The sequence below is a fragment of the Oreochromis niloticus genome, linkage group LG5, assembly GCF_001858045.2.
Source record: "Oreochromis niloticus isolate F11D_XX linkage group LG5, O_niloticus_UMD_NMBU, whole genome shotgun sequence".
NCBI lineage: Eukaryota > Metazoa > Chordata > Actinopteri > Cichliformes > Cichlidae > Oreochromis > Oreochromis niloticus.
The window spans coordinates 3,586,540-3,607,582 of NC_031970.2; the positions used below are offsets into that span (position 1 = coordinate 3,586,540).

The 21,043-nt window shown below is 43.6% G+C and overlaps 1 protein-coding gene across 6 annotated transcripts in view; it reads left to right on the forward strand.

Annotated features, from left to right (window-relative positions):
* Positions 1-21,043, forward strand: part of LOC100707136 (dedicator of cytokinesis protein 3) — a 297,568-nt gene that overhangs the window by 118,254 nt on the left and 158,271 nt on the right. For all 6 annotated transcript variants that reach the window (XM_019356781.2, XM_019356779.2, XM_019356780.2 and 3 more), the window contains exon 4: positions 4,640-4,695. In XM_019356781.2, coding sequence (XP_019212326.1) covers positions 4,640-4,695 — 56 coding nt within the window. The remainder of the gene's footprint in view (positions 1-4,639; positions 4,696-21,043) is intronic.

Genomic DNA, 21,043 nt, shown 5'->3' on the forward strand with positions numbered 1-21,043 from the left:
GCCCTGTCACTGGTGAAACCGTAGAGCAGGACACACTCTGCACTGCTTCTGCTACCTTGAAACCTGAAGAGAGGTGCGTGGGTCCTGCAGGCCTGCCCAACCATAGTCCCTGCAGTACTGACCAAAAACACATTCCATGCAATGACTTTCCTGATCCACGACTGCAGTGTGCAGCGCTATCTGTTTCATCCACATTTGTGCTTGAGCTGCCTGAAGATGATCTCAAAAGTGAACAACAAAAAGATCCTGTACTGTCAGAAGTGATTGGCTGGAAAGCTAAGGGTCGGAAACCACCCTACTGGCGTATGAAAAAATGCCCACCTCAGGAAAAAGTGCTATGGCATGAGTACTCTAGACTTACCTTTCACAATGGCTTACTCTGTTGTAAAGCTTTCAACCCATCCCAAAAATCAGTGTTGCATCAATTGGTTGTTCCTGAATCTTTAAAAGACACTGTCCTACAGCTGCTGCACGGCAACCCAGTGTCCGGTCACCTTTCAGCAGATAAGGTCCTGAAACGTGCTCAGCAGCTATATTACTGGCCATTCATGTCACGTGACATCAAAATATGGTGCACACAATGCACTCTATGTGATGCCAGACGGAATCCCACACCTCATCACGGAGCTCCAATGAAAACAATTGTTGCTGCGGAGCCATTTCAAAAGGTGGCAGCTGACATACTTGAACTCCCCATCACGAGTTGTGGCAACAGGTATGTGTTCGTTGTTCAAGACTATTTCTCGAAATATGTCAATCTCTATGCTATCCCAGACCAACGTGCCACAACAGTTGCAAAATGCCTGTTTGACAACTCCATCTGTCAGCACGGCGTCCCTGAAATGCTGCACACAGACCAAGGACGTCAATTTGAATCTGACCTGGTGAAACATCTGTGTCAGCTGCTAGGCATCCAGAAGACACGGACCAGCCCATATCACCCTCAGTGTGATGGGATGGTCGAGAGGTTCAACCGGACACTTATTGACCAGTTAGCTAAGTTACTCCTTCAGCAGCCTGGCGAATGGGATGACTGCCTCAATCAAGTTGCTTTGGCTTACAACACCAGTCCTCACTCTACCACGGGGTTTACGCCATTCTTTCTCACACATGGACATGAGGCACGGATGCCTGCTAATATGCTGTTGCCTACCAACATGCCAGCATCATCTGCTTCTGCTTCTCCTGCTGACTACGTCACTCAGTTGACTCAGAGACTTCAGTCTGCCTTCAGCACTGCTGCATGGAACAGAGACTGTGCCCACAACCAGCAGAAACAACTGTACGATAGGGGCATCAAACACACTCCTTATGTTCCGGGTGACGTGGTGTGGTTAAATGACCCCACTACAGCAAAGCAGAAACTTGCTCCACATTGGAATGGCCCCTTTGAGATAATGGAGTGCCTTGGAACAGATGGAGAAAACCCTGGTGTCACGTACAGGATTCGCTACCTCCTGGACCAATCAGACAAGACTCAAATTGTTCACTACAATCGTCTCAGGCCTTACAATGCACCTGTCCCTAAAGGTGGAACCAACTCGCCTGCTGGTGACATACCTGTACAGCCCCAGATTCCACAATTGACTGCATTATCAGGTGCTTTGCCCTTCACAGCTTCGAAATCTGCAGCTAAAGGGAGCTGGAATGTTCAGGGCCGCAGCCCTGCAACCTCATCAGACCCTCAGGTTTGTCAGCCACCACCTCTAAACCAGTCACGACCCCACTCTCTTTTGTCCCCTTCTCCTCAGTCTGAGACTAACGACTTCCCCCTCTGGCCATGTGGTGATACACCAATCAGACATTGTCCCCTCAACTCCTCATCGAGAATCTGGTGTTTCACGGCGATGTGGGAGACGTCAAGTTGTGCCTCCCAGATACCTCAAGGACTATGTTTTGAACTGAACTTGTTTTTGGTTTTGCTGTTGTTTTATTGTTGTCCCCTTTGCTTGCAGCATGTTGTTTTTCCTTTTTCTGTAGGGAAACGGGGACGTTTCTTATGTGAGGGGGGGAGGAAAATGTAAAGTGTAGAAGTAAATTTAAATCTAATTTGATATACAAAGAGGTGTTTACAAAGGTTATAAAGCTAGTTATGTAGCTATTTGGTGGTTACGTGTTTTGATATTTACATGTTTACATGTTTGAATGTTTAGACATGCATGTTCAAACCAGTAATAAGTATGTGTTAAATCTACCTAGTTGTTTTCCCTGTTTTGATCTGAGTATGAGATTTCCTGGCTTCTGAGAGGCCAGTGAAGTATTCATGAGGGCGGCACACAGGAAGTGTGGGTTTTGGTTGTTGCTGTGTGCTGAGAGTAAAGAGGCTGCTAAAAAGTTATCCGTCTCCCTCTTGCTGTTCCTAATTATTCAGAGAGATTCCAAACCATCTAGTGAACCCTCACGTTACACACGCATGCTGTTACCCTGCGACTGCGCTGCATCATAGGCAGCGGGTTTGTCGTGGTCTTGATGAAGACAGAAGATGAATCTGAGGCTACTGAAGATGAAGAATGAGTTTTTATACAAATCAGATTCTGTAACGCAAAACCAGAGTGTGAGAATGCAAAGCTGCAAGGTGCAAAACGATGCATTCCCACACCAGATTTCCAACACTGGCTTTACATTGGTGCTGTAGCACACCAGCCTGAAATACTAGAGGACAACAGTCCTTTATTCAAGAGGTTCTGTTTGTTTTACTCACTGCTTAGATTTACTGTAGGTGTCAAAACTACTTGGTCAGTCTAGGAAGAAGCTGTGGTTCAGGTTAAAAAAGCAGAAATGTTGCTGGAGGATAGGCCTGTATATCTGTTATGCCTGTTTCATGCACCTGATTAGGCAATTATACAGATATTTAAATAGTTTCTTTCCATACCTACGTAGCTACAGCAGCAACAATAACTCCATCACTGACAGTCAACTGAGTAAGTGATGGAACTGAACTAAGAACCAGCATGCCAGTCTTTCTGTCACGATGCTCCAGAGCAGCATGGTTTCCATCCATTAGGACAAGCTTTACAAAATAAACTGATCAGCTGTCGTGCATGGCGCTCGCCTTCTTTGTGGACGCGGGAAAGATTGGGCCTTGCATTGTGTAACCTGTCTTTATAATTGATGCCAGCAGGTTTAAATGATGATTCTCTCGTAATTATGTCAAAGGCCTCAATATTTCACTTAGAAATGTGAATTTTCAGTGCTTTAACCACTTTGGGAAGCCAAGCTTGCAGAAGCTTGTTTTCATAGAAAATGTTGGGTTTTAGTTGCTATGGCCACAGATGCAGAAAAGGAAAGAGGGCACAGCATCCTGAGTCTGATGTGCCAAAAGTCTGAAGATTGCTTAAGAACCTCCACAGAAAGGCTGAAGATGCTTCACCTGCCTTTGGTTCAACAGTGAAACAGTAGAGTGGTGCACACTGTGGTGTGCACTGCCGGTGCAGCCGGCTCTGAGGAGGAGAACTCAGTAAAAAAATAATCATGTCAGTCAATTCTGAACAATATCAGTCAAAATCCAATAAATATGTCAAATAATTTAATGGTCCAACTTGTTATCTTCTCTTTTCTAATCTTAGAGCTACACCCTGAAAAGAAGGGAAGAGGAATTTAATATGTACTTCATCTCAGGTCAGGGCCTCTAGTGACTCGATGTGTCACATAGTTTGAAAAGCAGCCCGTGCATATGAGAATTTAACCCCAGAGGTAGAGCACAAGCTTGTCACTGCTTACAAAGTAAACCTGAAAACGAATAAAATAAATATAAAACAAATAATAATAATTTTAAATTTAAAGTTAAAGACAATAAATTGAATATACTAAAATCTCTCATGGGACTCTTTCCTCACTGGTTGCCTTTCATGCCTGCTGGTTTTGTGTTACTCCAACTAAAATCATCTAAGCCTGATTTGTTTTGATCAGTTTAAGCTGATTGGTCTAATCAGTGTTGCCCCAGGAACGTCGCTGCATGAATGTAATCTCTCTGCAGTGTGATCTTTACTGACCTTTAACACAGTGGAGACGGCTGCAAGTCCAAGCAGTTCATTTTGTGCTACAGCAGGTTGGTGGAGAAGCCCACCACATCAGGACAGTTGGAGACAGCTGAACCCAACGTTTCCTGTATAAACCCCACCCTTCCTCAGACCCTGTAGAGTCCTTCTTCATTATACACTTTTATTGTACAGCCCCGATCAAAAGTTTATGATCACTTGAAAAATGTCAAAGAATCCTATTTTGCATGGTTGGATCTTAACAAGGTTTCAAGTTGAGTTTCAGCATGGAACAAGAAGAAATGGGATTGGGACAAAACGTTTTTTGAACATGCAATTTATTGAGAACAACACTTAAACTGAAACAGGCTGTTTTACAGCTGATAAAACGTTTAGGACCACGTGCCTTTAAAAGGCCAAATCTTTGCAAAAATGTGGATTCGCTGTCATTTTCTGTCTTTGTAAGATCTCCAATCAAAGAAAAGAAGCGACCTGCCTAGCCTGCCATCAGCCTCCATTATAACTTTCACATTATCGTACATGAATTATTGAGGAGCGTCTCGCTGGTGCACACAGAGGATAGTCTTTACTCTGCATGTCTTTATGGTCATATGATTAATTGTCTTTCTTCACTGTTATTTTTTCTGTCTGTGTCTCTCCAGGGAGTTTTTCCCGCTAGCTACGTTCACTTGAAGAAAGCCATCGTCACCAACAGAGGGTAAGTGTGTAAACCTGCAGCACTACACTGAGCCTCTGTAAAACCCCAGGCTCGGTTACACTCACGCTTTCGATGAATCTAACACCTTCACTGACTCCAGCATCATGGTTCAGTTTGAGGGCTGAAAGCAGTCGTGTTGAACATAACAACAGCAAAAAGCATTTATTGTCCTCTGAGCCTTTCTTTCTCTCCTGTTACTCATTCAGTCATTAGTGACTCTTTTCTGTCTGAAGAGGATTTTAACCAGAGCGTCGCTAACAGCCTCTGCTGAGAGTGAAAATACATTATACTGCCAAAAGTATTCAGTCAGCCCTGCATTTTTGTTCCAGACACTTCCACAGGTTTTTAAAATCAAGGCAAAGTTTCCTTATTGTCTGACTCACTAATGAAAGCTGCACATGTGACAGCTAATACTTGCAGGCCAAAATGATTGAGTCTGTTTTTTGTCACAAAGTAGAGAAAAACTGTATTATTCATACCACATGCACATGTGGCTTGGTTTGCAGCACACACGTGCACACGGTGAGCCACTGCAATCAAAACTAAATCTGTGGGAAACCCAGGTTTGCTTTTAAGAGCACCAGCTCTGCACTGTTTTTCAACATTTTGGTTGGCGTCTTGGAGAAGTTGCCACAGTTTTTCGGTGGATTCAGTCCGTCTCCGAGTCTTCTGCTTGTATGATCCTGGACTGAGCCTGAGATGTTGATCTGGGCTCTTTGGGGCCCTGCTTCCTGTTTCCAGCAAACAGTCTTTGTGAGTCTGGCTGCATGTTTAGATCGCTGTGAGTTTGGGGGCCGATCAGACTCCTCCCTGATGGTGTTGTGAGATAACAATCATCGAACATGCCGAAAGCCTTTGGCACCATACTGTATGTCATCATCTTTTAGTCACTCCAGATCTGATCCGATTTGAGTCGCCCTCGTGTACTGTATGTGGGATGATGCCACAGTCGGGTATATTTTATATCTGCAGTGCTGGGAGGCATTTTTCTTCTTCTGCAGCTAAAACCGTTTAGGAGGTAATTTGATGAAATCTGCTTTTCTGTTGGGATCAGTTGTTTTGAGACTCATTCTTTCTAAATAAGGTATAAACCTCCTCTTTTCTCATTTCCTTCCAAGTTCAACTGTACATATTTTAATACATTAGCATAATTATTGGAAAAGCTTTAAAAAAACAAAACAAAACAAAACAAATCCCCCAAAATTCAGATTAATCAGTGTTACAGAGCATGTCACGATTTGCATAAGAGTTTTTTAATTAAAGGCAGAGAGAGTAAATTAATTGGAATTAGTGAATCTTTTAGAGTTTCAAGTAGGCCCCCGGGGCAGAGACGGAGAGTTTGGAGTGGGGAGAGTTGGTGTTTTTTACTGAAGGAAGATGGAGGCTGCTGCATGATGACAAACATAATTAAAGACTGTTGATCAAGTGGGTCTTAAAGCAGCAGTGCTTTCGATATGCACGTGGGTGTGTGCGAGGGAATAAGAGAATTATACTGTGTGTGTCTTCACTGTACAAACAAATGAGCCATGTTCAGTATGAGTTACAGACACTCAAGGGGTGGTGTAGGTGGAGGCGTGTTGCTTCAGGTACCAATTAAAATCCGTACTGACAAACAGAATAATGTGTTTAAAGCTAGTACTTCATGTTTTACCTCAGGGATGATACGTTGGAAAGTAATCGGACCGTGCATGCACTTGATTGGTCAGCTTGGCATTACATCAGCTCGTGTTGAGCCAAGTTAAACTCTGAGTTTTCTTTTCTTGCTGGAGCTCCCTGAGCACCACCTGCTCCCTGCTGCACTCGTTCTATACTGAATGATGTTTCTTCTCACTTCACGACTGTGCTGTGGTAGTTCAGGGATGTCATTCGATACAGGCTGTGTTGAACTTTTACAGTAATTACAATGAGGAGAGAATGTTTGGAAGAATGGAACAAAATTTACTGTGAGAGAAAATCTGTTTGGTGATTAGACGCCGGTGACCCAACGCGTCATTATGGAATCCCAGCGGTGGCATCTTTATGTAAAAACTGCAGCATGAAGTCAAATGAGTTTAGTGGATTTTATTTTGTTCCTGTTGAGTCGGCCTGTGCCGATCCAGGGGAGGCACCAGTGTGCAGCAGCCTGCAGGTTTGTGCGAGGAACTCAGCTGCTTGCTTCTCTGCTGGATAAACATGCTCTCAGAGCTGACATTTACAATTATCACAACCCTGCACTTCATTACTACACATGGAGAGAGAAACCTACTGTACAAGTGCACACACGCGACACATTTATAGTAACGGTACAATAAGACTTGAACAGCAAAATGCACCAAAACAAACAAACAAACAAACAAACAAAAGCACTTGCAGGCATAAAAGAATGAAATCAGGCTGATGTCTGAACTTAAATAAACCCACTTTGTGTAGAGCCTGTGTGAGCTCCTCAGTGAGTTCGGTCACCTGCTTACTGTTTGTTTGCAGCGTCAGTCAGACCCCAGCACCCGACTCTCATGCAGGTTTTCTGCACAGTGCATGCATGATTATGAAGTGACAGATTTTCCTAACTCACCGGATCGTTCGGTCAGATCTTTTGTGGCATTTTGGCGCCACCTGGACTGATGCGAGGTTGTGAAAAAAAAAACGTTTGTCCAAATAAATTAAAATGACTGTTCAATAGCAGAAGCTAGCAGTACAATGTCCCTGAGAAGCACTGAAGCATCTGAGGCTGGGAGTTTGTGTGGCTTGAGGCGAGGCTTCAGGGCTCCCTCTGAAAACAGTCAAACAGGCTGATGGTAGCAGCAGGTCAGTGAAACGCTCTAGAGGCTCGTTTTTAATCCTTTATTCCAACAAGTTCAACAAGCAGAATAATTCAAACACTTGAGGCAATTTCCACTTCCTTTCAAGTTTGTGTAAAGAAACAAGCTGACAAATTGGTCAAAACTACCAATAAACTGTCATTAAATACAATATACTCTCAACTGCGTTAGGGTTCATATTTTTATTGGGTTGAATGGTAGAAAATTTAGATTAGGATGTCATTTTCTTCCCTACAGGTCCAATATACCCAGACTTTCTCTCTAATTATTGGACCTCATGATTAACAGCTGAAAGTAACAGAACCATGCTCCTGAAAAGCACCGAAGGCTCAAAAAGAAACACAAATGCTGTAAAAGGTACATTCTTTGCACCATTTCTTCTACATTTGAAGGTTTAATATGAGGCACAATCTGTGTTCCACCAAAAACAGAAAGAAATTAGTTTTATTCATTTCTTATTAGTTTTATGATCAAAAGAAAATAATTTCATACATTGCACAAGTTTTGTATTTGGCAGCAGCATGGTGCTCCAGAGATCACTGCTGCTATCTTTCAGAAAGTTTGAGTCTTCCTGCTTGGAGGGTTTCTGTAGGTTTCCTTCACAGACGTGACTGTTAGCTGGAGATTCAGTGGTCGCAGGTGGACCCACTCTGCACTGTCTGTACTGTTACAGCATTTATGTGTATTTATTCATTCTACACTGCAGGGTGTTGACACGAAGACAGGTCACAGACTAAAGCTGCACAAATGACAAAACACGCTTATGAACTAAAAAGACATTTTTTTAAAATGTTCAGTGCATTGTGACGTTCTGAATAAATGGCAGTATGTACAGTTCACAGCTAAATGAATAGTTAATGTTACATGCAGTGCTACATGTAACTTCTGGGCACTGTGAACAGTGTGGACGTATTTTTAGAAGCAGAGTGTTGCGCTGTTTGCACAGTGACCGTCAGCTCAGTGATCGGTGCGGTGAAATGACAGCTGCCCTGCATTTAACCCCAAGGTTAATGTCAGCATATGGAGCTTGATGGTTTTCATTTTTGACACCAGGTTCATGTTTGTGATCCACAGATGGAAAAGAGCACACGTGTTTAAAAAAGAGAGAAAAGTGCTCCGTGTCTACAGATGTGTATGCTTTTGTCATTTCATTGGACTGATCGTGTTTTCTTATCAGAGTCAATCATTTCTTTTTCAACTTTTTCCTTCCCCACTCTTCTGTCATCCTGCCTCGGTTCTTTTTTGATTTTGAAGCTGTTTCTTAACAATTCAAAGCATCAAATAAATGAAAATAAGACACTAAAACCAAATCCCTCGTTCTAATTTTCTCTGAGCTGCTTAAGCATCAGGCTGGATTTACTGTAGCTTATCACATATCATTTAAGGGACAATTTATTTATTATACTAACTTAATAATGTCACATTTTCCCATGAATGCAGTCTTTTTGAATATGCAAAGAAAAGCTTTTATACCAGTTTGGATTCGTGCTGCAAAGATTGTGGAGCATTAAATAGATTTTATGAGCACAAAAGAACTTCTCAGCTGTTCCGTGTTCGCATTTCAGGGTGACTTGAGCTAATGTAAAACCTAAGAGACCAACAGTGAGAGCAGTTTGTTGGGTTCAAAATGTGATCATCTAATAACTGATTAAGCCATCAAGATTCAAATTAGTTTCATTTATATACTGCCAGTTCACAAGAACAGCCACGAAGCTCTTTATATGTTAAGGTAGTGATCCTACAGGCTTATATGGAAAACCCACTTGGTGACAGTGGGGGGGAAGAACTCCCCTTTTACGTGAAAAAGCTTCCAGCAGAACCCGGCTCTGTGAAGGGAGAGGATAACACGAGAGACCACAAACAGCAAACAGGACAAATTACAAACTACGAGACAGAATTACACATTTGTTACCCTGCTCGATCGTGTGAGCGCGCTTCAGTTCGCTGTCTGCTGGGAGTTCAATAAATAGAGCTTAATACAGCTCAAGTACACAGACTGAGTCTGATGACGCACCAAATCAAAGCAGTTTAATGGTAGGAAGCATGACAAGATCCCTGGAGACTAGAAGCTGGTAGTCATGGTGAAACACACCACAGATGGAGGCTCAGCTGAGGCATCCAGGTAAGGTGGGGATGTGGAGGAGGTGAGTTGCATGAATGAGAGTCTGAAATGCAGAATAACAGAATGGCAGCGAGATTTAAAGCACAGGGAACAGAGAGACCGACTGGCTCTCAGAAAACGGGCAAAAAGATTATTGGATCAAGACGACAGAATTGAGTTTGACAGCGTGGGAAAGCGGAAATGACGATGGGAACAGAGCAGCATCACTCAGGAATGCAGGCAGGTAGGAGAAAACAGATCAGATGACAGAGGTTGGACAGCAGTGCGGTCACGCTGTTCAGCCGGCACTCTGGTCAGGATGTGCCAGCTATTCTTTTTTTATGGCCAGCAGGGGCCGCCTGCTCTGAGTGTACAGGAGTCATCCTGCTCCTTGGATCTTTGGCCTCAGTAAAAACTATCAGTCCTGCTGCTCTCAGCTACGAGGCCTAATTTCTGCTGAATGTCCTTCATTTAGTGCAGTGTGACCCTATTTACAGTCGAGAAGGAGGATAAAGAAAAAACTTTACCTTGAGACTGACGAGGTGCTACCAAATGAGAGCGCGGCGTTCCTCTGTTCACAGTCACATCCATCTTTCAGCTTAATTTTAATCACCTTTATTCAAGAGTCAAGCTGTCAAGTTCCTGTATCCACACGAAGCTCCAGCTAGTTTTTGGTTCCTGAAAAGCTGAGAGTGAACTGAAAATGAATTCATTCATCGTTGTGATTGATTAAGCCTCGGAGCAGGACAGCAGCCAACAGGCACTGAAGTCAGCCAGTATCGGCCTCTTTGTTCTGACATCACATTCAGCGTGTCCATCGCTGATGCTCGATTTTCTGTAATGACAGAAAAATGTAGGAGCATTGTTTTCTTGAGAAGACCTTTAATGAACGCTGTCCAAACACTGGCAGCGTGATCTGACACCTAGATGCAGTTCTGTTAGTGAACACTTTAAAGTGACGTACAAATAAAAGGTTGATGTGTGAATCCTCTCATCAGAAGTTTAGGAACCGTTCAGAGAAAAGGAAAGAGCAATTTTACTTTCACATTGTAATCTTTACTGCTCAATGTTCAGATTAACAAAACTGGAGAAATGCAGGTTTTAAATAACCACAGAGATAACAGCGCAGCGGGTCGGCATGCTCGGGTTTGATTTTTGAGCTCAGAGCGTCTGACTCAGCTGACTTTTCTGTTTAATTAAAATTAAGAAAGACTCAGACTCTTGTTCCCATACTGTCACCTAGTGCACTGGTGTCCTTCCAGTCTCACACGTGATATCCATGAAACCAGAAGCTAAAACTTAAGATGCACATTTAAAGAAACCAGTTAACAGAGTACTGCAAGAAAACAATCTCAGTCTGACTTAAATCGCTCCAAAGTCATTGGGGTATTTGTCTCTATCAGCCATTTAACCGTGGTGGTGTTAGTCTCTGCAGTTACCTCCATCACTGGTCGGCCAATCACGACTAGGGATGGGTATCGTTTAGGTTTGATCCAATACCGGTGCTAAACCGGTACTTTTGAAATGTGCCGGTGCTTAAAGAATGGAGAACACAAAATTGGTCCAAAAACCTCTCATGTTCAGCTGTTTTTTTTTGTAAAAAGATAACAATGTTAGCCTTTTCTGCAGCTATAGGGCATATATGGTCTCACTCTTGGCTGGAAGCAGTGCTTAAACAATGGAAAAAACACAAACTTTGTCCAAAAACCTCTCATGTTTAACTGTTTTCCACTTTTTCTTTGGTCATTTTAGCCTTTTTGGCCAGGGTGAAGGGAGTATCTGCCGTCAAACAAGAAGACAGCCGCATGTAACTACGACGGTGTTTGCTAGTTCACCTTACGTACATTAATTTAATAACGTAGTTAGCCTACTCAACGTTAATTACACACGAACAACATGAAGCTACTCACGCAGAGGAGAACGGCTGCTGCTGCCATCATCATCATCCTCATCATTTCTGCTACGCTGACAGGGCTAGGGGCCAGGACTCTCCTCTTCGGGTTCTTGGGGGATGTTGCTAACTCCGGGTCCGATAACAGGCACCACACCCGCAGTAGATGTGCTCGGTGTGAGGTCTTGCAGCAAGCTATCAAACACGGCGCATTTCTCGGCTTTTAACAAAATGCTGTACGTCGCCAGGTGTTTCATCAGATTTGAGGTGTTACCTCCTTTGACAGTATCACAGTATCAGCTTAAAGCACTTGTTGCAGGCTGCTGAGTTTGCATCCTTTGCTGTGAAGTACAGCCAGACTTTTGACTGTTTCGCCTTGGGCATTTTTAATCTGTAGCTCTGCTCTAAAAGAACGTACGTACCTGGGCCCGCCTACTATCCTTGGAAAGGTAAAATGATTGGCTAGAATCCAAAGTGTATGACATCTCAGGAAAAAAAAAGCACCGAAATGTGCGCTGCTTTTCAGTCTGGTTACTACCGTTTATGTCAGAACCGGTACCATACCAGTACCCATCCCTAATCACAACCTTTAAAAACTGATCCTTTATGTTTAAATTTGGTTGAAACATGAAAGATGAAAGATGAAAAGACTTCTAAAGCATCACAAACACTTCAGTTCAACCTATTCTTACATATTCATCAAAGCATTTCTCTGCTGATCATCTCTAAGATGTCTGAATGGTAGGTGGCTGTCAGGGCTGAAACCACATTAAAGTTTGCAGGAGGGCGTGGTCTGTGTTGCTGCTGCGGGGAGGCTGACACACCGGAGCTGCATCAGTTCATCACGCCTCCCCTGCATTTAAGTCTCTACTGGGTCCTGAGTATGTGAGGCTGGCAGCTGAAACCACATTAGAGTTGTTTCAAGATGAAAACTGATGTTCACCCCTCGGCCATAGGCTGGTGGGGTTCTGTCGTCGCCCCGCTGGGCAGCCAGGTGTTCGCAATAACTCGAGAACAAGGTAACATGGGATTTTCACATTCATACCAGGTGCAGCTACTAAAAATCTGGAATGAGTTTAAATCTCAGCGACCTTGACCTCAAGGCCAAGGTCAGAGGTCAGGTTTTATGAAAATCTTGTGAACATAACAGCTCAGTGATTTTCAAATCCATCCTATTAGTGCACCCACAGGGAGGCTGAGGGGTAGCACCGGGGTCCGTCAGTGTTTTTACAATATGAACGTTCTGGGTTTGAATCTGAGGGTCATCTGAGGAGTCTGTAGAGTGTTGAGGAGGACATACTGATGCACACAGCTCAGCAGGGTTTTTTATTTTCAGCTGCTGTGACAGAAAACGTATATAAACACACGCCTGGTCCAAAGCCAAGTTCAGCTGCGGTGGTGATGAGTGTTATGGACTACAGTAAGTGCTAAAAGTGCACTTAGTGGCTCTGTTGTTGTGGTCCGAGAGGTCAGGAGCAGAAAAAGCTCCATCGAACCTGTTTTTGCCGGACGCAGTTAGCAGGGTAAAAACATCAGGATGTGCCAGATTACAGGATGTGGTGGGGTTTGATGCACCAGCGATAGAAGGCGGGGCCAGCAGTTCTTGTATGATGCTGTCTTTGCTGCCAGCAGGTGTAAACAGTAGGCTGGTTAAAGCCGTGTTTATTATCTACGTCCGAGCTGCCGGGAGCTGTCAAACTGCTTCATTGTAGGTGGATTCAGATGGGAGCAGTGTGCGCTCGATGTGCCAGTGACATTCAGCTGTCACAGACTGTAAGTGCACCACTGCGTAAAGTGAGAGATGGAGTGCTGCTGAAGTGCTGATACAGTCATTTATGCAGAGGGTGTTGAGAAATGGACTGAGGATACAACCACGAGGGGCTCCGGCATTGATGTTGCTACGCCTGTTCTGACAGCCTGCGATCTTTTAGTGAGATGCACTTCGCCACGCTAATGTGTCATGCAGTACACTGGAACCATCATTGAAAATGTTTTCTGTAATGCACAAAAACTAAGAAATAAGAGGCTGGATTGGAGTCGTTTAAAGCAGCCCAGAGAATACAGAATATTAAATCGCTGTAAAGTTTTAAACACAGCTGTGGGGTATGAATATAACCAAAGGATGAAAGACAAAAAGAATTTCCCCCAAAAATCTCTTCTTCTCTCAAGAGTTTGAAAACAGAGGCAGAGAGTGTGTTTTTAAGAATGAACTGCATGGAGAATAACAGAGAATTCTCTTCTCCTAAAGAGAGACTGTTATGAGGCAGCAGATGAAGAAATAAGTGGCTTGAGACTGACGGAGAAACACTGTGGCAGCTCGGGGCAGCGATGACTCGGGGCAGAGATAACCAGATGGAGACTAGTTGCGGGGTACGGTGAGAGAGGATATGGATAAAGATTTGCAAACAATAGAAACACAGAGACAGAGGTCAGGCTAGGAGACAGAAACCAAAGACTGTGGAGATGTGGGAGCAGAGGGAGAGAGAGCACAGGTAAGAAAAGGGGGAATAACGGGAAAGGCAACACAGAAGAGGAAGAGGAAGCTGTGGAGAGGAGGAAGAGTAGAATGTGCGAATGGATGATGGAGATATGCCAGAAAAGAGAGGAGGAGGAACACGAGGCAGGGAAGCAGAAGGAGGGAGCGATTAGGCTGAGTGAAAAGTAGAACAGAGGAGGAGACGCGTCTGTGATACAAGTGTAACTAATGTGTGTGAAATCACCAGGCGGCCGCCAGCTACGGCTCAGCTGGGAGATCAGCTAATCTGGCACACTGGCTTTTATTAATTAATCAGTTACTGTATGCGACGGAGGGAAGGGGGCTATGTGAGCAGAGGGGTAAGAAGGAAAAAAGTGCTTCCCTGAGTGAGGGAGGGGCGAGCAGAAAGGTAGCATGGGATGAGAAGAAGAACAAAAGTGTGTGTGTTGCTTTAATATTCTTGACTCCAGGCTGGAGACACAGCTTTAAGTTCTAGTGAAGAAATCCCTGATGCTCAAAATTATATACAAGTGCTTAGGTGAAACGAGGTCTTTGTCTTCAGCTGCTTTTCTTTGTTCCACCTGAAGACGTGAGGAGGAGGTAGAGCAGGTCATCTACTGATGGAAGGTCGGTGGTTCGATCCCCGGCTGCTCCAGACTGCAAAGAGGCAAAACACTGAACCCCGAGTTTCTCCTGAGTGAATGTCAGATAGAAAGACTGAGCTGTGTTGTATAAAGTGCTTTATACACCATGTAGAGTAGAAAAGCACCATTACCACTTGTATTGTTTTAAATTTGCTTCTTATTTTGGGTATTATTATTTTGGGGGGGGTTTGATTTATGCAATTTTGGTTTCTTTGCTTTTGATTATGATTAAATGTTCTGAATTATTATATTCTTGAAGTTCTTTATTTTATAGTTATTAACTCCTTTGTGCTTACTTATATCTGCCAGTTTGTTGGACACTGTTGTTTATATAAGATTGTATTCTTGGCAAAAGTAAGACCTATTTTATCCAGGCCACATTTTGAAACAGTAATCCATGCTTTTATTCCAAAAGGCTGCTGCACTTTGCTGCTAGGAGGTGAGGTGAAGGCGCGTGAGGACCACACGCGTGAATGAAAAAAACAAACAAACAAACAATAAAGTCCATTCATTTAATTGAGAATTCAAGTTTATTTATATGGCTTCAATTGCAAACAACAGCCGCCTGTCTCTAATGCTGTGAGGTAGTCCTTACAGTATTACAGACGAGGTTAGCAATCTGATGATTGAGCAAGCGCTTGGCAACTGTGGGGAGGAAAAACTCCCCTTTGGGAAGAAACCTCCAGCAGAACCAGGCTCATGAAGGAGCAGCCATCTGCCGTGACTGGCTGGATTTTCAACTGTTGTTTGCATGACTGAGATGGTAAGAGCCTAATTAACCCCATTGTACCCCAATTATTAGTCATTATGTGTGCCTATGACAAGAGGCACACATATTACTATTCCTCGGATTTATTATTATTATTCTTCAGTTTCCGCCTGAAATTTTGCAGCGAATCTCGCCCCGCAGTTTGGAGACAAGCTTCATATATGTTACCTCATTTTGTGCGGCCGGATCTGGAATGGTGTGCTATGACTTTTGGTCTTTGTGAATTTTATAGTTTTTTAAATATTAATATTTTAGTGAAAATTTTCCCGCGCTCCTCTGCCGAACAGTTTTGACATTAGGGTTACATATGTTAGATCATTTTGTGCGGCTGGAGCTGGACTATTATGTCATGACTTTTGGTGTTCATGACTTTTATAGTTTTTTAAATATTAATATTTTAGTGCAAATTTAGGCCAATTCATCTTTTGGCGCCAAATAAACAGACTTCATTTGTGGTGTGTTGGCTCTCTCTAGTGGTATGCCGGGAGTGGTACAGCCTGTGTACCCTTATTTGGATTACCGTAATGATGACAATTTCAACAGTGCGCACAGCGTCGCTGCTTTCAGGAGCCATTGGAATTTTTAAGGTTGCGCAAATCATTCAAAAGTTACGGTAATGCTTGGTGGAAAACTCAATATCCCACAATTCATAGCACGCCTCTACAGAGTGAACAATGGCGGCCACCACTTCGTTTTATATGTCTTTTATTCGTGTTTCTAGGTCACAAAATAAGCTTTTAAGATATTTTCAGGCGAGAATGTAGGTGTGTAAACTTCAAATATCTGCTTGTTTTATCAAGACATCCCATATTTAGCGACAGTGCTCTGACTACTCGGTCCTGCCTGACAGCTAGCCGGCTACCTAGCTAGCTGCCGCACTTGGCTGCAAATGGATAGCGAGGGGACTCTCTCTCTCCTTTCACCTCCCCGGTCTCTCGCAAATGCTCGCATAGAATCGGAGTTACAGCTGGATGTGGAAAAAATAACTGAGTTGTTTGGTGGTGGAGCTACAACAGAGGGCAGCTACCCACCGGTGTGTGACAGAAAGGACATGCCGCCAACGAGACATATGAGGCCGGGCAGGTGATTGCTAACGCGGTGGTCAATCATGGATCAGGGAAAGCGAAGGCAGGAGCGTGAGGTGAACTGAATTTCAGGTAAGAAGTTATGACCTGCACTCTATTTGGGTCAGATATAAACCGAGTTTAGGTGTAGTTTATTTAGCAGCAGTTCTCTTATGTGTTGCTGATAGCCGGCTAGCTAGCTAGCGCCGCTAGCATAGTTAGCTAGCGCCGCTAGCAACCCTTCGTGAAAAAGCACCCAGGCTTGGCTTATATTGAGGCGGGTGAAACTCGTGTCAGCACCCGGTCGCTCTCTATTTGGGTCAGATATAAACCGAGTTTAGGTGTAGTTTATTTAGCAGCAGTTCTCTTATGTGTTGCTGATAGCCGGCTAGCTAGCTAGCGCCGCTAGCATAGTTAGCTCGCGCCGCTAGCAACCCTTCGTGAAAAAGCACCCAGGCTTGGCTTATATTGAGGCGGGTGAAACTCGTGTCAGCACCCGGTCGCTCTCTATTTGGGTCAGATATAAACCGAGTTTAGGTGTAGTTTATTTAGCAGCAGTTCTCTTATGTGTTGCTGATAGCCGGCTAGCTAGCTAGCGCCGCTAGCATAGTTAGCTCGCGCCGCTAGCAACCCTTTGTGAAAAAGCACCCAGGCTTGGCTTATATTGAGGCGGGTGAAACTCGTGTCAGCACCCGGTCGCTCTCTATTTGGGTCAGATATAAACCGAGTTTAGGTGTAATTTATTTTCGTTGACCTTTTACAATCGTAATGCCATGGGAGTTTATATACAGCTGTGTGCGCACTAAGTTACTGACGTTGGACTTTATTTTATTCATTAGGGTTAGTTCATAGAGTTGCCGTGCCGTACAAACGGAATCATCCCACATTCAGAGAAAACATTATGATTTATTCTGTCGTTACGAAGCCTCCCCTGTCATTCTCTCGCGTGTTGAAACGTCAATCATGAAACTGATCAATGATCGGCTGTTCGCTCTTATTTATCGCGCTAAACAACAGCAGCACGTTTAAGCTTGATCAGCTGTTGTTAGAATTCTTTTGATTTTAATTTCTAGTATCAGCTGATGTTTGCTGGAGCATGAAGATGAAATCAGGAGATGTCCTTACTGAATCATCAGAGCTGAACTGGTGATGGAGAAACAGGTTTACACTTTAGGTGACATGAATGAGTTGAAGGGAAGTTATGAGTTGTTTCTGAGAGACAAAGACCAAGCTCCTTTTTTGTGTAGCTGACAGCTGGTAACTGTGCAGGGGCGGATCTAGCAAAGCTTTTAGGGGGGGGGGGAGCTAGGGCATTAACAGAGAAAGGTGGACACAAAGATATACTTTTCTTTCTTACTCTCATATAAAATATTTAGCTTTTATTAAATAGTTATCTGAATCTCACAACCAAAGTTTGTATAATAATACACAGGATTGGCTGTAGACCATTGTTCATAATTCAGAACACTGTGTAAAAATAACAAAAAACAAAAAGTGAATGCATGTGTGAAAAGTGGTCTATAATGTAATGCTTCAAAGTGTGTTCATGCAAACATTGTCGGGTCTGCCGTGGTACAATGGGACTTCTGCTCATGAACCTGTGTGCACAGCGTCTGCAAATCGGCGCTGTACAAAGTAACTTCATCTTTACACAAAACTGTAAGCTGTCATCTGTGAAGCGTGAGCGGTGTTTGTTTTTACCATAGTTCATGGTGGAGAATGGCTGCTCTTCTGAGTTTTGCTGTCTGTAGCCATATGAATGGCAACTACAGTGATTAGCAGCGGCATAGGCACACATAAAATTTCTTCTGAAATTTTCGCTTTCTAGTTTTTCAATTACAATTGTCATAGTCCAGTTAGAGCCAAATAAATTTGGCACTGATATTTTCTTATGTTGCTAAAAGGTTGAAAATATAGACATTAGGTTAATCTTCATTCTTTCAAGTTCCATAGAGGAAAATTAATGGTCTATTTCAAGCGTAGTGAACATCAAATCAATTTCAATTGGCGTGGGGAGCAAGAAGTTTGAAATTAAAATACAAATCCAAATAGCAACTACACATAGTGACCTTGGGTCTGCTTCAAAATCTCTTTGGATTCTGCCACTGGCTGCTACGACCATTTGCCAGACCACGCGACAAATGGTCACAACTGCTGACTTACACAGGTTAAACACTGTGGTAAGAGATATTCCTAAAAATCCAGTTACTTTGCTGGTGATTGAAACTGTTCTCTGGACCACAGACCCAAGCACAGCTCTGGTTTTGGAATAAAGAGCTGCGAGGTTAGCAGTGACTTTAGAAAGATGAGGAATCTCATTATTTTCTTGTCTCGGTCTTCTTTTCCTCTCTCTATTTCTTGCTCTCCCTTCCACTGGAGGACTGTAAGGAAGCTGATTTGAGTCTGATGCATTTCTCTGAATCTCAGGGGTTAGTTCCTCTTCTACCCTGTTCTCTCTTTCCAGAGATTCACTAAGTTGTTCTAAGGCACTGGGACAGTATCTAATTGCAGCAAACCTGGTGGCAATGGAGTCTAACTCAGCTTGAGAGGGACTATACTTAACTGAGGGAATGCCTGTGTATTATAGAGCTCCTGTTTTGTTCATAATTGAGGATTTCACTCACTTGGTTTAACCCTCGAGGCATATGCTGATTTGGCAGAGGTGCCTCATGTGCCACGTGTAAAATTGATCGCCAATCGCTTCTGGACAAAATACAGTTCCGTTTGCTAACGGAGGACAGAAGCCCTGGTGCCCGCTGCTGTCACAAATACCAGTTGCCTATGCTGTGTTGTCATGCTACCTCCCTGGAGGAGAAGGCGTCGGGGTAGGCGCAGTGGTCGGCTCATTAAACTCAACCTGTCCTTGGTGCATTGTCCCACAACCGTCCGAGGAATACATCGATTATTTCCTGGAGCTTTCAGTGATTTCTGGACCCTGTGGATTACTGTCTCATCCCCGTGGTCGGCCTGGATGACGCTCCTTCGTGACCCCTGTCCTCCTCGGCTCAATGTGCGCCGGAGGCGAGCCTCTGCGATCTCAGGCCGCTGTGTCGGGCTCCCTATGCAGCTGAGCGTCATACCTCTGCCCCAGCTCCTGTCAGGATTGGCCTGGTAAACGCCAGATCGCTGGTGAACAAAGGAGGAGTTATTCACCTCCTGGAACCTGGACTTTATGTACGTCACTGAGATTTGGCTTAACACCTGAGTCCAGTATTTTATCCGAACTTTTACCAGCGGCTTGTTCCTATTTTAACACACCGAGGACATCAGGGAGAGTGTTACGGGTTCAGAATTGGTGGAGAGTACAAAGGCAAGACAGTCCAGAAGATGTGGGTTAAAGCGATCTTTATTGAAGTATTCGCGCGGGAAGACAGTCACTGCACATGTCAGCAAGGGTCTTCACCAAAATTATACTTCAGACTGCTTTTATAGCATCAGGGTATTATAACGCCCCTTCTTGCGTTTACAAGCACATAATTTGCATGTACAGAACATTCATGTATTTTAAGCATAAAGTGCAACATCGCGGTTCCTCTTTTTTGGCATCTTCTTCCAAAAAAGGCAATGGACTCTGGCCTCTGCAGTCTCCGGGGGCTGGTCCTCTCCACGCGTCATCTGTTGTCAAGAAAGCTCAAGTGCAACATGTTTGCTCAGTACATTCAGGCCTATGGTTAAATCTAGTTCTAGGTTATATGTGATATATGTGTGTTTTGTAAGCATGTGTGCAATCTTTCCTAAGCTCCCGGCTTTTAACCAATGTGTCACCCAGACAGTCACGCTGAATGAAGCTTGAGACCTTTAATTACCTGGGAAAGCTTCAACTCCTTATGAGCACAGGACTGCAATGTGTGTATAAAGACATAATAGTACTAAAAGTGGTTATGCTGCACCTGTAATAAGGATTAATATGGTGTCAGCGTGTTAAATGATTACTCTGGTGTTCGTGTATTAACTGTCATCTGACCAGTTTAAAGCTATACGAGACAATATTAATGCTGATTAATATGCTATCTAATATATTGTAGCAGTAAAGCAATTTCCTCTTTTCCACAAGAGGAAGAGGTACGGCGGGTGATTTTTTTAAAAGGAAATCACAGTTTAAATGTAAACTGTGATTTTTAGAGCCTTCATCTTCCAGCTTTGAGCTCACGTGTTTTGAAGTTAATCGCTCTAACTCAGTGCGCTTTGCTGTTATTTATCGTCCCCCTAAATACAATAAGAACTTCATAAATTACTTTTCAGAATTTCGAGCTGGGATTTTGCCCAGCTACGATCATGTTCTTATTGTGGGAGGTTTTAATATCCATGTCTGCTGTCCAGACAAACCTCTGGTGAAGGCGTTTTTAAGCCTGACTCTTTTAATCTGGTCCAGTCCATACCCGGTCCCACACACGAACACGGAAACACACTAGACTTGGTCTTGTCACACAGTCTACCTGTGTCAGACGTGGAAATATCTGATGCTGTGTTTTCACGCAACCACCGCACCTGTTTGCCGCTGTCGGATCATTAACCCTTCCACTGCTGTCCAGTTCTCCTTTGCTTTTAGCCAGCTGTCTGTCCCCACTGAAATCACTCCCTTGGACACAGAGGACCTCAACTCCT